The 18,203-nt window shown below is 42.6% G+C and overlaps 2 protein-coding genes across 8 annotated transcripts in view; one reads left to right on the top strand and one right to left on the bottom strand.

Annotated features, from left to right (window-relative positions):
* The window catches only part of CRYBG1 (crystallin beta-gamma domain containing 1), a 210,030-nt gene extending 198,404 nt beyond the window's left edge, over nt 1–11,626 (top strand). The window contains exons 19-22 of the mRNA XM_031012027.2: nt 2,016–2,139; nt 2,555–2,713; nt 4,969–5,131; nt 9,649–11,626. Coding sequence (XP_030867887.2) covers nt 2,016–2,139; nt 2,555–2,713; nt 4,969–5,131; nt 9,649–9,743 — 541 coding nt within the window. The 3' untranslated portion in view covers nt 9,744–11,626. The remainder of the gene's footprint in view (nt 1–2,015; nt 2,140–2,554; nt 2,714–4,968; nt 5,132–9,648) is intronic.
* RTN4IP1 (reticulon 4 interacting protein 1) overlaps nt 1–18,203 on the bottom strand; it is a 76,013-nt gene that overhangs the window by 6,172 nt on the left and 51,638 nt on the right. For 2 of the 7 annotated variants that reach the window (XR_010134335.1, XR_010134331.1), the window contains exons 9-10: nt 13,194–13,283; nt 12,143–12,869 (exon numbers count right to left, since the gene is read on the bottom strand). Coding sequence is in view for 2 of the 7 variants with exons in the window: in XM_055390706.2 (XP_055246681.1) it covers nt 13,176–13,283 (108 nt within the window). In the remaining 5 variants the exon portion in view is untranslated. Of the gene's footprint in view, nt 1–381; nt 1,300–12,142; nt 12,870–13,155; nt 13,284–18,203 lie in introns of those variants that run through there. The other 5 variants (XM_055390706.2, XM_004044470.5, XR_010134332.1 and 2 more) reach the window with 4 other exon arrangements.

Genomic DNA, 18,203 nt, shown 5'->3' on the forward strand with positions numbered 1-18,203 from the left:
CCATCTCTACCAAAAATTTAAAAATTAGCCAGGTGTCATGGCACATGCCTGTGGTCCCAGCTACATAGGAGGCTGAGGCCGAAGGATCACTTGAGCACAGTAGGTTGAGGCTGCAGTGAGCCGTGTTCACGCCACTGTACTCCAGTCTGAGTGACAAAGCAAGACCCTATCTTAATTTAAAAAAAAAAAATTGATCAGATTTCTCCCTCTCTTATATTATCTTAAACTAATTGACATATACCCTCTCTTTTTGTAAGGGTTAATAATTATGCACCTTTGTAGAACACTTTTCCACTGGGAAAAGTCATATGTAAAGCATCTTTTATTTCATTATCCAGATTTTTAGTTTATTTAAGGTAAGGATTTTGTCTTTAACACCTCTCATAGTCTAGCAAGTAAGAAAGAGCTGACTTTACTTATCCCTTTAAAAAAGAGCAAGTCCTCTGCTTTTGGAGCTCAGGGTTGGGATTTTCCTTTAGCTGGGAATGACTGGCAGATGTTACACAAATGATTAAAGGTCAACTTGGAAAGATTTTTTCCCCTCAACTTCGAATACTTTTGAATAAGATATAAAAATGAATGAGTACCATCAATGTAATACATGTTTTTAAGGAAGTATTTTTCTTTTATTCACAAAAACAATAGGTATGGTGTACCTGTGTACAACAGATGTTGGGGTGGACTACATCTATTTAAAAAATAATCAGGCCGGGCTGGGTGCAGTGGCTCCTGCCTGTAATCCCAGCACTTTGGGAGGGCAAAGCGGGTGGATCACCTGAGGTCAGGAGTTCAGGACCAGCCTGGCCAACGTGGTGAAACCCTGTCTCTACTAAAAAATACAAAAATTAGCCAGGTGTGGTCGTGGGGCCCCTGTAATCCCAGCTACTCGGGAGGCTGAGGCAGGAGAATCACTTGAACCCGGGAGGTGGAGGTTGCAGTGAGCTGAGATCACACCAGTGCACTCCAGCCTGGGTGACAAGAGTGAAACTCCATCTAAAAAAGAAAATTAAAAAAATCACAGAAGCTGGGCGCAGTGACTCACGTCTGTAACCCTAGCACTTTGGGAGGTCAAAGTGGGCAGATCACTGGAACCCAGCAGTTCCAGACAAGCCTGGGCAACATGTTGAAACCCTGTCTCTATTGAAAACACAAAAATTAGTCAGGTGTGGTGGTGCACGCCTGTAGTCCCAGCTACTCAGGAGGCTGAGGTGGGAGATCACTTGAGTCTGGGAGGTTGAGGCTGCAGTGAGCTGTGATCGTGCCACTGCCCTTCAGCCTGGGCAACAGAGTGAGACCTACCTGGAAAAAAAAATTATAGAATATTAGGGTGGTAGAATTATGGGTGATTTTTTTGCAGTAGGTTTTAATATTTTGTTTTTATGATAAGATGACTAAAATGATAAAATTTTATCCAGGATTTAAGTTCCAGGATTAAAAGTAGAGTGCATTCTTCCCTGATGTAATATGCAAGAGAGGAGGGCGCTGGGCTGCGTCCACGCCAGTCTGCGCTTAAACCCATACTTCGTCAGGTGTGCAGCAGTAGCATCTGAGCGGAAGGGAACTGAGTATCTTAGCAGTTTTTTAGATTTAACGAAGATTACTCTCACTGCAGACAAAACTTATTATTTAACCCTATTTAGCACCTACTAAGAGCTTTGGAAATATTAACAACTTAAAGATCCATTATTACAACTGAAACTATTTTATGAATAGTTCCCAGGAAGAACTGAGGAATCCACTAAAAGACAATATTTCATTGCTTTATGGAGGAAAAAACTTACCTATTTCTCTTCAAGAATGGAACTTTTTGGCATAAGTACTCATGTAACAAAAATTTGCTATTTGTCAAGAAATTACTTCTTTTAAGCGTTCTAGAAAAGATCTTCATTTTTCCCCCAATGTATGTTAAAAGTATATAGTTCAGTCTAGAAATGGAAAGCATTCTAAAAATAAATGTAATTGGGGTCCACTGTCAAATGAAAATTGCCACTTACTGTGGTTATTTTTGTTTTCAGATGGGTTACTTATGAATATGGCAGTTACAGAGGGCGACAGTTCCTATTGTCACCTGCAGAAGTACCTAATTGGTATGAATTCAGTGGCTGTCGCCAAATAGGTTCTCTACGACCTTTTGTTCAGGTATTTTCTTCCTCTCCATGCTCTGTAATGACTCTTCTCTGAAATTTTTTTGTAAATGCAATCCAACTTTTTATCCAATTTTTTTATTCAAAGTTTATAACTGGCCTCACCCCATAAACTCCTTCCCTGCCCCAATAATCTGGGCTGAGTTTCTGGTGCTAAGAGGTGTGGCTGCTTCAGAATGCCATCAAACTGAACATCAAACGCAGTTATCCACAGGCAGGCACCCTGCCTCAGGCGCTTTGACATTTTGTCAAACTCTTCTCATTGAGAAAATCTAAAACCTCTCAGACTCTTGAGTATGGTAATTACCCTTAATCCATATCTCACTTTGGATTCTTCCTGATATTCATGCTTGTTCAGTGCTTCCAGCAGCACATCTGGTATAACAACTGCTGGGGGTTTTGTCTTCTAGAAGCGAATTTATTTCAGACTTCGAAACAAAGCAACAGGGTTATTCATGTCAACCAATGGAAACTTAGAGGATCTGAAGCTTCTGAGGATACAGGTCATGGAGGATGTCGGGGCCGATGACCAGATTTGGATCTATCAAGAAGGATGCATCAAATGCAGGGTGAGCTTTAGGATTCCACGGGGGCCTGTGATGGCTTTGCTAGGAGGTGACTCATCCTTTCATATGCTTTTGATCTTTTCTTCAAGTAGATGCAATTTCACAATTCCTGGAGTACTTTCAGAAATGAATTTGTTTTTTTCATGACAGTATATCCTAGCTCTGATAGAACCAGTCTAGGAACTTAAAATGAAAGGTAAATATAGCACTGATCCAAGATAGAATATTTATTTCTATGCTTGATTTTTATATAGTAGAAGAAAAAGGAAGTGTGTTATTCTTCCCTTTTTCCTTAATGTAACTGTTACAGAAACAAACTATAAGCTCCAGCCCTGTCAACAAAAATCACTCTTGGTTTGTTCTGGGGAAATCCACAGAATGGGAAGGGTAGAGAGATCCCTCTGTGTGCTACACAGTCCATTTCCTAAGTGTCATACGTTCTAAATTAGAAAATGGCCCATGTCCCTCCTGCATCATTCCTACTATTAACAGACACTTAAAAGCTGACTGTAGTAAGATTTTTATGAAAGAAGCTCATGCTTCTATGGTAGATAAAACTTTTTTACTCCTTGATTTTGTGAGCTTGACCATTGGCTCCTGATTTTCTTTAAAAAAACAAACAAACAAACAAACAAACAAAAACCTGGTGCCCCGTGAGTCAGCAGAAGGAACACAGCCTTGCGAAAAGGAGTACAACTCGTTAATTGGGTCTGTTGTGCTGGAGGGGGAATTCTTTCAGTAAACAGAAGTACTGTTTGGACATGCATAGAAGAACTAGCAGGAGAAACAGAAGTAGTTGTAATATGGAATCATGAAAAGAAGCTTTCTGCCTTTGAATTGTCTTAAACAATCCAAGAAAATGGTGTCTTTCAGCAGTTATTTCTAACAGACATTTCAGTGATGTTATTTAACAACTTTGAATTCAATAGGTCAATGAGAAAAAGTCTCCTAGATTATCACAGTGCTTTCATCTCAATATAGAATAATACACTTTATTTTAATTTTTTTAGATGGGGTCTTGCTCTGTCGCCAGGCTGGAGTGCAGTGGCACAATCTCGGCTCACTTCAACCTCTACCTCCCGGGTTCACGCGATTCTCCTGCCTCAGCCTCTCGAGTAGCTGGGACTACAGGCGTGTGCCACCACGCCCAGCTAACTTTTTTGTATTTTTAGTAGAGACGGGGTTTCACCATGTTGGCCAGGATGGTCTTGATCTCCTGACCTCGTGATCCACCTGCCTTGGCCTCCCACAGTGCTGGGATTACAGGTGTAAGCCACTGCGTCTGGCCTGCAATAATACACTTTTAACAGGCATTTTATAGCAACATTGTTTTGTTTTTGTGTTTGAGACAGAGTCTAGCTCTGTTGCCCAGGCTGGAGTGTAGTGGTGCAATCACAGCTCACTGTAGCTTCGACCTCCTGGGCTCAAGGGATCCTCCCACCTCAGCCTCCTGAGTAGCTGGGGCCCACAAGTGCATGCCACTACACCTGGCTAATTTTTAAAACTTTTCTGTAGAGATAGGGTCTCACAAGTGATCCTCTCACCTTGGCCTCCCAAAGTGTTGGGATTACAGTTGTGAGCCACCGTACCTGGCCAGTAATTTTTGTTAATGGCATGTGAACATGACTGCCATATATTATTTATATATTAAGGGTAGATTCACTTCAGGGAAGGGCTCATAAAATCTTTGCATTAAAACACCCTCTAGTGAGTCTGCATTTTTCTGTTTTCATAGCTGGAAAGCATGCCTGTTTAGAAAATTTTAATTCTCATGAAGGAAAGACAAATGCTAATAAATGCAATTCCGAGTTTTAAAATGATAAAATGCCCTTTAGCCACCCAGTGCTACAAAATTAGAGGTGCAGTCATATACTGGAAGGTCAGGCCAAGCAGAGGTGGAGATGTCAGAGGGAGATATAGCTACAGAACCTGCCTGGGATCATGGTCACTTATGACAGGGAAGAATATGATGGGCAGTTCTAATGTTATGAGGCTTTCCCTACCAGTAAGATAGTCTTGCAAAGGGCAGAAGTCTCTGACGATGCACAAACATTGAGATTTTTCCATCATTCGTGTCATCTGAAATAAATGGCATAAATATTGTCCGATTCTAGTTGGCTAAGAGCTGAACTGCCTTATGTGGGGTAAATGAAGCTAGGAACTAAGATAATTTTAAAGCTCAATGTAACCAGAGAAATAATTGCTATGAGACTTACAGCTGGACATATTTAAGATATCTGGTCTTTTCCACTGAGCAGATAGCAGAAGACTGCTGCCTGACGATTGTGGGCAGCCTGGTAACATCTGGCTCCAAGCTAGGCCTGGCCCTGGACCAGAATGCTGACAGCCAGTTCTGGAGCTTGAAGTCCGATGGCAGGATTTACAGCAAGTTGAAGCCAAATTTAGTTTTAGATATTAAAGGTAAGGGTCACTTCCTTTATTTTCTTTATCGTAATGTGTATGTCTTTTAGTTAAGGAAAAATCTATTCATAACTTTTGAAAATGATGAATGTATTATTAGTAGTAAGAGAGCCCCTACTGTGTGCCAGCTGCTGTGCTAACCACTTTCAGTACAGCATCTCCTGTCATCTTCACAGCCGCCCTATGAGGTCCACATTATCCCCTCTCCCTCTTTTCTCCCCAGTTTTACAGACAAAAAAACAACAACAACAAAAAACCCCCGGAAGCTCAAAGGGGTTGGCCAGTTTGGCCACAATCTCACAGCTGTAACTGCTGAACCAGAATCTGGCCATAGGCTGACTTCAAACATTTATTTTATTATAATAGTGTTAGCCTAAAAATCACAAGCTGAAAGGCCGTGATTGCACTTAGTTCAGTGGAGTTGATGATTCTCATGTATACACGTGACCTTTCATTGAAAAGATCTAAGATCTCAAAGGAATTAACACAGCATACAGGATTTCAATGCAACATGTGTTCAATGAAGCTAACAGGGAGTGAACTGATGGTGCTTGGGGGAGAATAAATTTAGGGAGGTTGTCCTCAAACTTTATTTGCATCAGAATCACCTGGAGGGTGGGTTAAAATAGACTGTGGGGCCACATCCTCAGAGACTGAGTCTGTAGGTCTGGGGTGGGGCCTGATAATTCCTCTTCTAACAAGTTCCCAGGTGTTGCCAATGCTGCTGGTCTGAGGCCCACACCCGGAGAACCACTGATGGTCATTTAAAAATAACATAAGAATGACCTAACCTCTGTGTGGGAGCTCAGTGAACTAGTGTGTTGCTATTGACAGGTGCAGATGGTGTGTTCATGTCATCTGGGGTAATTCTGCTTTAAATTAATGGGCACTTTTTTATTCCCTATCAGGAAAGTCAGCACAATTGTGTTTTGTAAATTTAGCAAACTGGTGATAATGTAACCATACTACTCCATTAATTTTTTTAAATTTTTATGAGTATATTACATACTCTATTTTAAATCATCACTACAAAATGACTCAATTTTACTTTAATCAGGGATTTAGGCCAATGCTGTCATTAAAGAGCCAGGCGCCGTGGCTCACGCCTGTAATCCCAGCACTTTGGGAGGCCCTGGTGGGTGGATCACGAGGTCAGGAGATCGAGACCATCCTGGCTAACATGGTGAAACCCCGTCTCTACTAAAAAATACAAAAAAATTAGCTGGGTGTGGTGGTGGGCACCTGTAGTCCCAGCTATTTGGGAGGCTGAGGCAGGAGAATCGCGTCAACCCGGGAGGCGGACGTTGCACTGAGCTGAGATTGTGCCACTGCACTCCAGCCTAGGTGACAGGGCAAGACTTCGTCTCAAAAAAAAAAAAAAGTTGTAGGGATAAAGAAAGTGCTGTAATCTGATTTTTAAAAAACAACTTTTCTGGATAATGGAGAATGAATCTGGACATTTTCATCAGGGGCTTTGGTAACTGTATGGGGAGCAAAAGTGGCTGTCACTTCTGAATGATCTCCAGGTAGGTAGCTTGGCCAACCCACTTAAAACAGTGGACTTAGGATCACACAGAATCTGAGAAGTTGGAAAGATGCTCAGAAGCAAACAATGCCTTTGCCTTCATTAAAGGGGGCACTTAGGGAACACAAACTAAGCACTGCAACTACAGGCTGGATGGAAACCACAAAGATCATATAAAATGCAAGTAGTACCCTTGGATATAAGAAAATAAATGCAATATTCAGAAACCAAACAGTAACATATAGTACAGCTCCCTCACCTTACATTTGGTACAACAGATTTGTCAATATGTAGACAGGTGAAATATTCATTTTATAGATGATCAACCTGAGGTTCAAACTAGTTAAGAATTATGCATATCTTTGTTTATTCTTATTTTGATAAACTTTATTGCACTAGAGTGCTTCAGTGTTGACAAGAGTTTCAAAATCTCCAGAGACACCAAAGAAATGTGACTCAATTGGAAAAAATGGAGTTTTTGAGGCAATGTTAGAAAAAGTAGGGTATGTAGTTCTCAAAGGAAATCTGACCAAACCTTCCTGTTTTTTACAAATGTGATCTGCTTCCTATGTCCAGGGTGGACAACACTATGATCCTTAGCTAGAGCTTTCTTCTCTTATTCTTTCAACATGTATTCACGGGGTACACACTATGTGCCAGGCTCAGTGCTAGACACGGAGGGCACCAGAGTGAAAAAAAAAAAAAGCCTCCTCCTTGGCTTCAGACAGTTTACGTTCTAGATGCGCTTGGCACACAGGATGTCCCTGACTTGTCACATTAGCAGCAGACCAGAAGGAAGGACACCTCACTCCTTGTCTTGGCTCTGACATGAACCGTGGGATTCTAGGTTTCTTAAGACTTCTTTTTGAAGCTCCAGAGCCCCTTCCTAAATGACACTATATAAATTACTCAAGTGCCTGCTGAGTAAGCATAATGTCCTGTATATTTGTGAAATCTCAGTATCTAGTACAGTAGCAACAACAGTCTTTTTTTTTTTTTTTTTTTGAGACGGAGTCTCACTCTGTCGTCCAGGCTGGAGTGCAATGACATGATCTCGGCTCACTGCAACCTCCTCCTCCTGGGTTCAAGCGATTCTCCTGCCTTAGCCTCCTGAGTAGCTGGGATTACAGGTGCCTGCCACCACACCCAGCTAGCTACAACAGTCTTAATTCCTTGTTAAACTGAATTTAATTTTCTCAGACTGGGAGAATGGTGCCATCTTGTGGACATGAGAGAGCAGCGCCGCACGTCCCACACCCCATGCAAAGGAAAATATAAACAAACATTTCTCTTCTCGTTGGTGCACTTACTAGCAGACCATGATTTCCATTAGCTACAACTACTGAACCATTTGTTATCTATTAAAATTGCCCTAAGAGTTATTAGATCATGCATCTGTCTTCTAGCTCATCTTCTTGTGTTTGGGAAATGAGTTCTTTTGGTAGACATTCATGTATTATTCCAGACCACATACCTTGTAACAACAGTGGAAGCTGATTCATGTTCACTTTAAAAAACATGAAGTCTGTACAATTTAAATACTCTCCAAAGGCAAAAGAATGAATCAAATTATTTCTCAAGAACTTTCTAGTCTTCATGATTCTAGTTGAATTTATATGAAAGTATTTTAAGATACTTTACTTTTAAAATACAAAAGATACTCTTAAAATACAAAAAGTATTTTAACATACTATAATGAAGAATGAAAAGAGACATTGTGACTTTAATACTTCCTGAAATTTCAGTGGAGTATGCTATGTGTGTCTCTGTCTCGGCAGAGTGTAGGGTTTGCTGGTAGTTTTTTCCCTACTGCTACAAACTTACACATAAAGGCCCAAAGCGCCTTACCCATGTATTCTGTAGTACATCTAGCCATACATCTAGCTGTGTAGAGGCTGTAGATTACCAATGATGATAAATCAGTGTCTCACAAGAGAAGAGACGATTTCCTTCCTCAACTATAATACCTAGATTTATTGTGTAAATTCTCAAACCTTTTTCATATTTTGTAAATGCTTCAAAGGCGAAAAGAATGTTTATTTCTTCTTGATCCAAGGAGGAAGCATGCTTTCAATACCAGTCACTCCCTGCATCAAAATGCACAGATTTTTACTTTGATGGGGTCTTTGTTGATACATCCTTGGTGCTGAGGTTTATGCTAAAAAAAGGATAAGCCATCTGAAGGGATCTTTATTCTACACTGGAAAAAAAAAATCAGATAACCCTTTTGTTAATGATACTTCTCCAAAGAAAGAAGCCATGAGGCTGTTTTTAGCACTAAAGTATCTGAAACATCCAGTAAGCACCTTTGGAAAATCTTACAAACATTCTGGTAACAGGGAGCGAGTTCATGATAACAGTTTTACAATACAGTGGTACTCAGCATCTTAAATGCTATGAAGTTTTATCCACCAACTGAGTCCCCAGTAGTGACAATGCTACCCTGTCCCTTTATGTACTTCCGGGTGTCATCCAAACCTCCCCTTTGACCTAATACAGCCCGTTTTCATTGTTCATGCAAGCGCTGTTCCCCGATAACCATTCCTCCCACCTTTCCACCACTGCCAGGACTGCCTGCTCTTTCCTCGCTGGTGTCTCGAATCCACCATCTCACCACCAAATATATGTTAGTCTCTTTACTCCTTTTCCCTTCTCTCGGGTTTTCCCAGTTCCCTTGAATTTCAGACATTGTAAGAGTGACTGTGGACTAGCTCTTAAGAACTGGGTAGAAAAAGGAGCCCGTGAGGTGGGATGTCCTGTGTGAAGGTGCTGGTGCCCCAGTGGTGGGATCTGGACAGATTCACCCATGGCAGGTTGACCCTCTCATCCCACAGGGGCCCAGGCTTCCCTCCCTGCCTTGCCTCCTTGAGGCATGCAGTTCTACACCTTGTTTACTTGCTTACTTTTGCTGTACTGGTGTTAGGGGAATTGTGTCTGCTATAGACCCTTCACCATGGGTACATTCATCTTTTATTATTTTCCTTTCTTTTAGGGGGCACACAGTATGATCAAAATCACATTATCCTCAACACTGTCAGCAAAGAGAAGTTTACACAAGTGTGGGAAGCCATGGTCCTATATACCTGAACAAAGAAGGAAGAAGAATCTTCTGGAGGTCCTTCCAGCCACCTTATTTCTTAAAAAGGACAATGCTGATGGAAGACCAGACTGGAAAGTGGATCGACTCCTCCTTCATTGATTCTAAATTCAACCTTAAATCATGCTGCCATGACTCAGAGAACTTACTCATCGTTTCAAAAGACTATCACAGCTTTAAACCAATAATTTGTCCTCCTTTCATTTCTTGCCTTTCATTTTTGGTAGCTGCTTAAACAGGTTGCCTAATTAGCAGCTTTTGGGTGATTTTGTAAAATGTTATATCAAGACTTCAAGACTGTGTACATTTTAAATTATTTCCAAAGATAGTGACAGGAGAGAACTGGAACAAATTTAGCAACTTTGTGGACCTACAAAGCCCTTACACTTTAAAGGGTAAGACAAAGGCTTAAGTTTGAAAGGTAGAGAACTGGTTAGCATCTGAGAAGAAATACTTTATTAGGCCTGTAATTTTGGTTCTTGGCCTTAAACACTTTCTGGAACCTTTAAATATGCTGCATAGCACAATGGGAAAGCCTTAGGTATTCACACATTTAAGGAACTCTAAACAAAATACTATTTTCCTTTAGTTCATATTAAAAATTAATACATTTTAAAAATTTAATGTCAAAGTCTGGTAACATTTGTTAGTAGGATTTGAATTATTATTTTTTGAGACAGGATCTCAGGCTGGAGTGCAGTGGCACAATCACGGCTCACTGCAGCCTCTACCTCCCCAGGCTCAGGTGATCCTCCCACCTCAGCCTCCCAAGTAGCTGGGACTATAGGCACACATCACCAAGCCCAGCCAAATTTTGTTTTTTTTTTTTGTAGAGATGGGGTTTCATCATGTTGCCCAGGCTGATCTCGAACCTCTGGGCTCAAGCAATTCACTCGCCTCAGCCTCCCAAAATGCTGGGATTACAGGCCTGAGCCACTGCGCCCAGCCAGGATTTGAATTATTTTAACTCATCCATGGGCTGCCCTAGAATGTCACAAATGAGGGTTGTTTAATGCCTTTCTTATAGCTGCTACTGGAACACTATTATGACCTAATTTATGAGCCATCCTTACTCATCTACAAGTGCTGAAGCAATGTTACATACTTTTTTGCTAAACTCAGATTTTTTAGCCTAATTTCTTGCCCTCCTATCCACCTGCATCCACACATGGCCTGCATGGGGCTGCCTTCCCTGCAGTGTTCTACAGCCATGCTTCAGGGTATAGCTGTTGGTGGACAGCCTCAGGTCTTGGGGGCACTATAGCCACTAAACGAGGTGTGAAAGGCTCAAGAGGATGACGAGCAATTAATTATCCCCAGAAAGTGAAGGAAAAGAGACCTTTAGGGATGTTGCTGGTCAAGTCTTGATTTGACCGGAGTCAAATCAATCTTCAAGCAATCTTGGAATCCTCAACTGCAGTAAGCATTTCAAGAATGCAAACAAACTGCTTAACAACTGACAAGACACCAGCCCATACGCTGCTCTTCCAACAGTGGGTTCTAGCTTTGAACAAAAGTGCTAAACATTTCCTTGAATATATTCTTCCTCTTTTTGTCCTCATCACTCAATACTGGTGCTCTTGTCACAGGTAGAACAGCTTGTTTCTTTTCCATCTATTCAAGTGTGTTTCTAATTCTAAAATGCTGATCTTCTCTGGAGTCTATGGTAGGCAATTATGGTCACTGGAATAGTTTGTCTTGTTTTAAAATATTATTGGTGCATGTACAACAGCATCCAACATATCTGTCTTGTTCCTAGATGTATAGCTCTGATTTTAGGCCTTTTGTGCATACCATTACAATATGGTGGGGTAAGACATTCTACAGTAGCCTGTGCTGAACTGTTCTCTTAAATAAACTTGCTTCTGGTTAACTATGTTGATGAAATCTGAGAGTCCATTCAGTAGCCCTCATCTAACCCTTCAAAGAGAGTCAGCTAGCAGATTAGAAACAAATGTCTGATTAGGATGAAGCAAGTTTGAGGGGTGCTGGTATAATAGCAAGAAAGATTTGCTGATCACTCTCTTTCCAAACTCCATAGTTTCTGAGTGGAAACGAGGATGAGTGAGGTCCTGGCTCAAGTATTTTACTCCCACTACCACCTGGGAGCCCTCCAGGAAAAGAGCTGAGGCTGCTCCAGATGGAAGTCAAGAGCAGCTGGTATTTACACCTGGAAAATCAGATTTTTTTTTCTTTTGCAATAACTCGGTAGTAAGACCAGACCAGCAATTCTAGAGAAAAGCCTACATCTAACATACATGCTACCAAACGAGTGTCTAACAGGAATAAACCAAGCAGAAATCTCAAAACAGATCTACATCAAAAGTTACAAGCAAGCATATCAGGTGCAATACTGAGGATGAGTATATTAGGAAGTAAAAACACTTACCGTAAATGAATATTCGAAGTGCACACTGCAATGGGTTGATTGGAGAGATATCTAAATGTAAACATTTGACATCAAAGTGGCAAGCTTTGGGCTCCATTGGAAGGCTGCAATTTCCATGGAAAAGCCCTCAGAGAAGCATGTTTCAATTGCCGAAACAGGCCTAATCCTTATGCAAGATGTAAGGGTTTTAAAAAGTTAGAAACTCTGCTCTCACCTTTCAATATTAAGAGCATAAACAAATGAATCACCAGGCAGATTTTTATATATGACACTAAGAGATTTAGAACTTTAAGAGCTGTGGTGACCACATTATGGTGGAGGAACAAAAAAGGAAACCTTGGCAGTTAGAAAGGTGCTCAGTGATGAATTCAAGAAGGAACCAGCTTTAAATTATCTCTTCATGCCAACATCCATCTATACACTGAAAGTTTTAGTATTGTACATTAAGACGATCAGGCCCAGCAGGGTGGTTCACGCCTGTAATTCCAGAACTTTGGAAGACTGACATGGTGGATCACTTAAGCCCAGGAGTTTGAGACCAGCCTGGGCAACATGGCAAAACTGTCTCTACTAAAAATACAAAAAAATTAGCTGGGTGTGGTGATGCATACCTGTAGTCCTACCTACTTGAGAGGCTGAAGCAGGAGAATCGCTTAAGGTCAAGGCTGCAGTGAGCTGTGATTGTGCCACTGCACTCCAGCCTGGGTGACACAGCGAGACCCTGTCTCTGAAACAAAAAAGACAATAAAGTAGTTTAAGCTAGTAAAATAGAAGGTGCCACAGCAACCTGCAAAGCCGGTGTGAAGGAACAGCTTGAAAAAACCTAGAATTTCTACTGACTACAGACAAATCCAAGTGCTGATATTTTTATATCAATTACTGGCCAAAATGGTGTGTTTATTTTTTAAAGCTTGTATCATGGAATGTATAATCTAATCTGGAAAAATGTTTGAAAGGGATGGCTAGAAAAAAATTTGGGCTCACAGGCACTCACCAAATAAGAACGTCAACAATCACTAAACTGCATTTTTATTTAAACAACGTTAATTACAGTCTTTCCTCGTGCGTGTCCTCTTTCCACCTTCAGGAAGGCTTCTGGAACTTTAGAAAAAGGAAAGGTTTGTTCAATAACTGGCCGGATCTGTAAAACATAAGAGGTTGACCAGTGGATAAAAAAGCCTACATCTTTCAAGGCAGATGACATTGCTAATTAGTTTCTTGACGGTGTCCCTCAAGCCACAGTCTCTCTTGAGTGTCTCTCCAGTGGACCCAGGTCAGGGTCTCACAAGGGCCATGATGCTGCCTCCACTCCTGCCTCACTGCTGCTTCTCTCTTTATGGCCCCTCCCACCCAACTGCCCAGTCTTACTTCTCCTCCATGCTGGTCTGTCACTCTCCTACTTAGAACCGTTCAACAGCTCCCACTCCGGCATTCGAAGACCAATAGCATCCTGAGCTCAGCCCTCATCCAGATTCCATGCTTTGCAAAAACGCTCTACCTGTCATTTTCTCCACATGGTATGTTTATGCCTCTGCTGGTACGAGTCAGTAAGCCCAGAAATCCTTCTCTGAAAATTCCACTGCCCTTCCCGCCCAGGTCTCACACTGTGTTTCCTCATGCCCCAGTTTGCAACGTGTTGTCCCTTTCAACTCCCACAGGAACCGTGTGGCCTTCCTCACAGACTGTACTTGTTACAGCTGAGTACACATCTCAGCCACTCTGTGCTGTGTGGTAAATACCAAAGAGAACATCCCAAGGTCCTTGCTGTATGTATCCATCTGGCTCCTTACAGAGAGTGCATGGAAATAGTTTTGTTTCGTTTTTTTTTTTAATTTGTTAAGTGTTTGGCATATCTACCCAACCAGAGCATACAGTACTTGTGGGAGAGGGGACTAAGCCACTTTGTTTGCATCCCCCACAACACCAGACACAATGCTAGACATACAGTAGGAGCTTCCTCAATGTCACTTAGGTGAAAGCTAATAAGGTAAGTGGGAAAAAAGCACCTCATGTGAGCTTTCTGGGCTTCGAGAATACTTGGCCCAGGCTGGAGCTGCCCTGGCAGGCTTTGCTAAACAACGGTGCAGCTGGTTACAATTTACAAGAAAGCCATTCCAGCCAGCTCATAAATGTTTCAATGCTGCTAGGTCTTTTCACTGTACTATCAGTAATGCCAGCAACCTCCTTCTGAAACTAGGTCCCAGGTAACATGCTCTCCATGCAAAAATCCAACTGAATTCTTCCTTTTCAAAACTTTAAGCAAAAATCAATAGTTATCCACCAGGTATCTCAGTGGCCTGCCTCCCATAGCTCCACTGGCAGGGATAAGTTATCAAAAGGCATAAGCCAACTCATACATTTTACGCTTTCCTTTTACAAGAGGAAGAAGTGTTTTTGTGACATTCAGATGCATCTGATGAAACTTCCTCTTGGATGAATTTCACAGCCCAGCCACCAGAAGAGCATCTTAGACTCCAAAAGTTCCCTTCTCCAAAGAGCTGAAAATACTTTTGTACCCACAAATCACAATAAGCTCATAATAAAAGCAACAGCTGGCACATACTGGCCTCACTATGTGCCAGGCACTGTTTTAGGGGCTCTAGAGATTTCATCCCATTTAATCTCCATAACCATTTTCTGGGGTAAACACTGTTATTCCCATTTTACAGATGAATAAATCAAGGAACAGAGTTAAATAAGTTGCCCTATGTCACACTTCTGATAAATAGCAAGTCAGGATTCAATCTGGTGCCATCATCTGCTGTCACCAGTATGCACTGAGCCTTTCCTATAGCATCTGCTGCTGTCTACACCTACCCCTAAAACCTTAAAGGAAGGGAAAGGTAGCCAAGGACTGTAAGGATTTATCACAGCCTGCATGTTGGCCTGCCTTCCTTGTGCCAGCTGAGGACCTGGTCTCTCGACCCTGTGTCCAGGCCATCAAGATGACAGATGTGTGGTACACGGATGCCATCCATGCCTATGGAGGACATCACTATTGCTGATCCCCCACAAGCTGAGCATGACCTCAGAATCTTCACCACTACAGCCACTATTAACTGCTCTGAGCTGGCTTGTGAGACGAAGCCTATTTGTCTTCTATTCTCTCCAAGAATAAGGCAGAGGGCTGTGGTGAGTCCCACTTTAGGGTGGACTGCATTAATGTTGCAGAATGGAATGCATTAATGTTTCTCGGCCCAGCGCAGTGGCTCACATCTGTAATCCCAGCACTTTGGGAAGCCGAGGCAGGCGAATTACCTGAGGTCAGGAGTTTGAGACCAGCCTGGCCAACATGGTGAAACCCATCTCCACTAAAAATACAAAAATTAGCTGGGTGTGGTGGTGTGTGCCTGTAATCCCAGCTACTCGGGAGGCTGAGGCATGAGAATTATTTGAACCCGGGAGGTGGATGTTGCAGTGAACTGAGATCGCGCCACTGCACTCCAGCCTGGGCAACAGAGCGAGACTCTGTCTCCAAAAAAAAAAACAAACCAGTTGTTTCCTGTATGTCCCACATGAAACCTGAACCTATCACTCCTCCAAAGCCCCTGGGATGCTGTTTTCAGGATGCTGTTTACCTGGAAAAGGAATCACCTGAATGCATGCCTAAAATGCAGAGTCCAAGGCCTCCTGTTAGAACAACTACATCAGAACCTGCAGGGGTGGGGCAGAAAAATGCTTCCCCAGTGATCTGTATGCACCCTAAAGTGGGACTCACCCAGCCCTTTGCCTTATTCCTGGAATCCCTAACTTGTACCATGCACATACCCATCCATTCCACAGACTGACAAAGTGCCTGCCTCCTAAGGCACTAAACCAAAACAGGCTGAACTGAATGTTCAATTTAGAGCTCTGACCGGGGACACAGATCCTGAACTGATGACACAGGCAGCTTACAGTTACTGCCCACTTTAATCTAGCTGGTCAGGCCTATTGTGGCAAATAACCCGAGAGGGCTGACCACGGCATAATGAGTCATTCAGCAATTCCCGTAAGTGACAATGGAAAAAAAGGTTTCAAATTGAAGGCAGGCAAATGCCACTGCTGGCTGAATCCGTGACAGCAAACAGAGATTAACTGGATAATGAGACAGTGTCTATGTACAGCCTCACATCAGACCTAGAATACTTGTTTGTTAAGGACAAAGGGATCAGAGTTAAAATCCAGAGGGGGGAAAGAAAGGTTACTCACAGTGAAGTAGGGATGTTTATGTGATGACGCTGCTATAGTCCACGTGGCACAGGGAGCCCTGTTATAAAGCGGGCAGGCTCAACACCATCTTCCCACTGCGCAGACACACGAGGCTCACGGCCAGCCAGGGACGCTCACAGCAGCAGCCCTCATTTAGTCTTGGATTCATGTGTGGGGTGCTGATTGTGCCTCGCATCCCTGATAGAAAAGCTGAACCAAGCCAAGCCCCAAGATTTGGCACCTGCTGCCTGACATCACTTCTGTGAGAACGTAGGGACGACAGGAACCTTAACCTCTCTGGATGTGGCCTTGGAATATTGCTGCTTACAAGCCGCTAGGCAAGTCCTCCTTCCTGCTGAGGCAAAAACCCTCTCTAACGCTTGAGGGGAAGACGGTACAGAAAACCTCTCACTACTGCAAGAGCATGAAGCTGCTGGTGGAGAAGGACACTGTCTAGGCAGCCATGGCAGCAGGCAGAGGTTTTCCTTCAATTCCCGTTTTCCCAGTGAGAATCACAAAACAGTAGAGTTAACATATCCGAGTGGGCCTCTTTTGATAGATTAGGAAACTGAAGTGCGAATGATTGAGTGGTAAGTGCAAGGTCAGACCTGTCAATAGCAGAGCCAAAACAAGGACCTAGGACTCCTAATGTTATTACTGCATGGGATGGATGTAATCTGGGAAGTCACAGTCTGTTCCACTTCTTTTCCTAGACCCTTGGCCTCTTCTTCCACCAAGCACAGAGGCTGCAGATCTCAGAGGGTGAGGTGTGTGAGGGGACACTGACAGGTGACAAACACCAAGGAATACCTAAGGGCTCCTGGTCTGAGTCCAAATCCACATACCTGTGGACAGGCACCAGGACCGCAGTTCCAGCACTACCTCCTGGACAGGTATGCCCCTGACCTCTGTGAAAGGTTCAGTATTTCCTGGGTTGGGGTAAAGGGGAAGAAGATGACTTAAACTCAGTCTACCTTTAGATAAAAAGAAGACAAAAGGAAGAGGTGAATTTTGCTCTCAGTTGCTGTTTCTTGGAAACTTCCTGCCCCAGATGGCAAACTCAAAACTGGAAGATGGGGTGAGACAGGAGGGGGATGGCAGATGGGGGAACTCTCCAAGGGAGTAAATGTGCCATTTGGGAAAGCATCAAGGACTTGTCCCTAGGTACCCCTAAAAAACGCACTTCCAACAGCCAGAAGGTGAGAGGAGAAACCCCATAGAAATTTCCTCATAGAAACAATTTCAGTAGCATCAGAAAAACCTCAGAAGCATTGAGGCCATGGGATCCATGAGATACTTGCCACATCAGGCAAGGCAGCCGTCTTCCAGTGGTCCTAGGGATTCAGTCCCTAATCACTACATTCTTTCTATGGAGCAAAATCCAGTGGCAATAAGGAACTTAAGGTTTAGAATGTACTTCGTTGCTAAACGAGGGCCCAGCTATACAAGACAGGCCTGGGAAATCACCTACCTCAGAACTCATTACATTTTTCTCGAAAGCTGCAGTGTCCAATATGGTAGCCTCTAGACATGTGACTATTTACGTTAATCAAAAGTAAGTAAATAAAATGAAAAAGTCAGTCTCTCAAGTTGCATTTGCTACATTTCAAGTGCTCAGTGGCTTAGTGGCCACCAAGTGAATACTGCAGACAGAGAACATCTCTATCACTGCACAAAGTTCTAGAGAACAGGCTGCTCGAAAGGTAACTTAGTGTGACCAACACATTTCTCCACCATCTACTGGGTCAAGTAAGTGATAGTGGGCCTTCAGTAAGTGTTCTGAATTGAACTCAAATATGGTGCATAAGAACTATTCTGATGCTGGCTAAAATAAATCAACTGAGAAATCTATATCACTGTTCAACCAAGA

This window comes from Gorilla gorilla, chromosome 5 (genome assembly GCF_029281585.2).
Source record: "Gorilla gorilla gorilla isolate KB3781 chromosome 5, NHGRI_mGorGor1-v2.1_pri, whole genome shotgun sequence".
Lineage (NCBI taxonomy): Eukaryota > Metazoa > Chordata > Mammalia > Primates > Hominidae > Gorilla > Gorilla gorilla.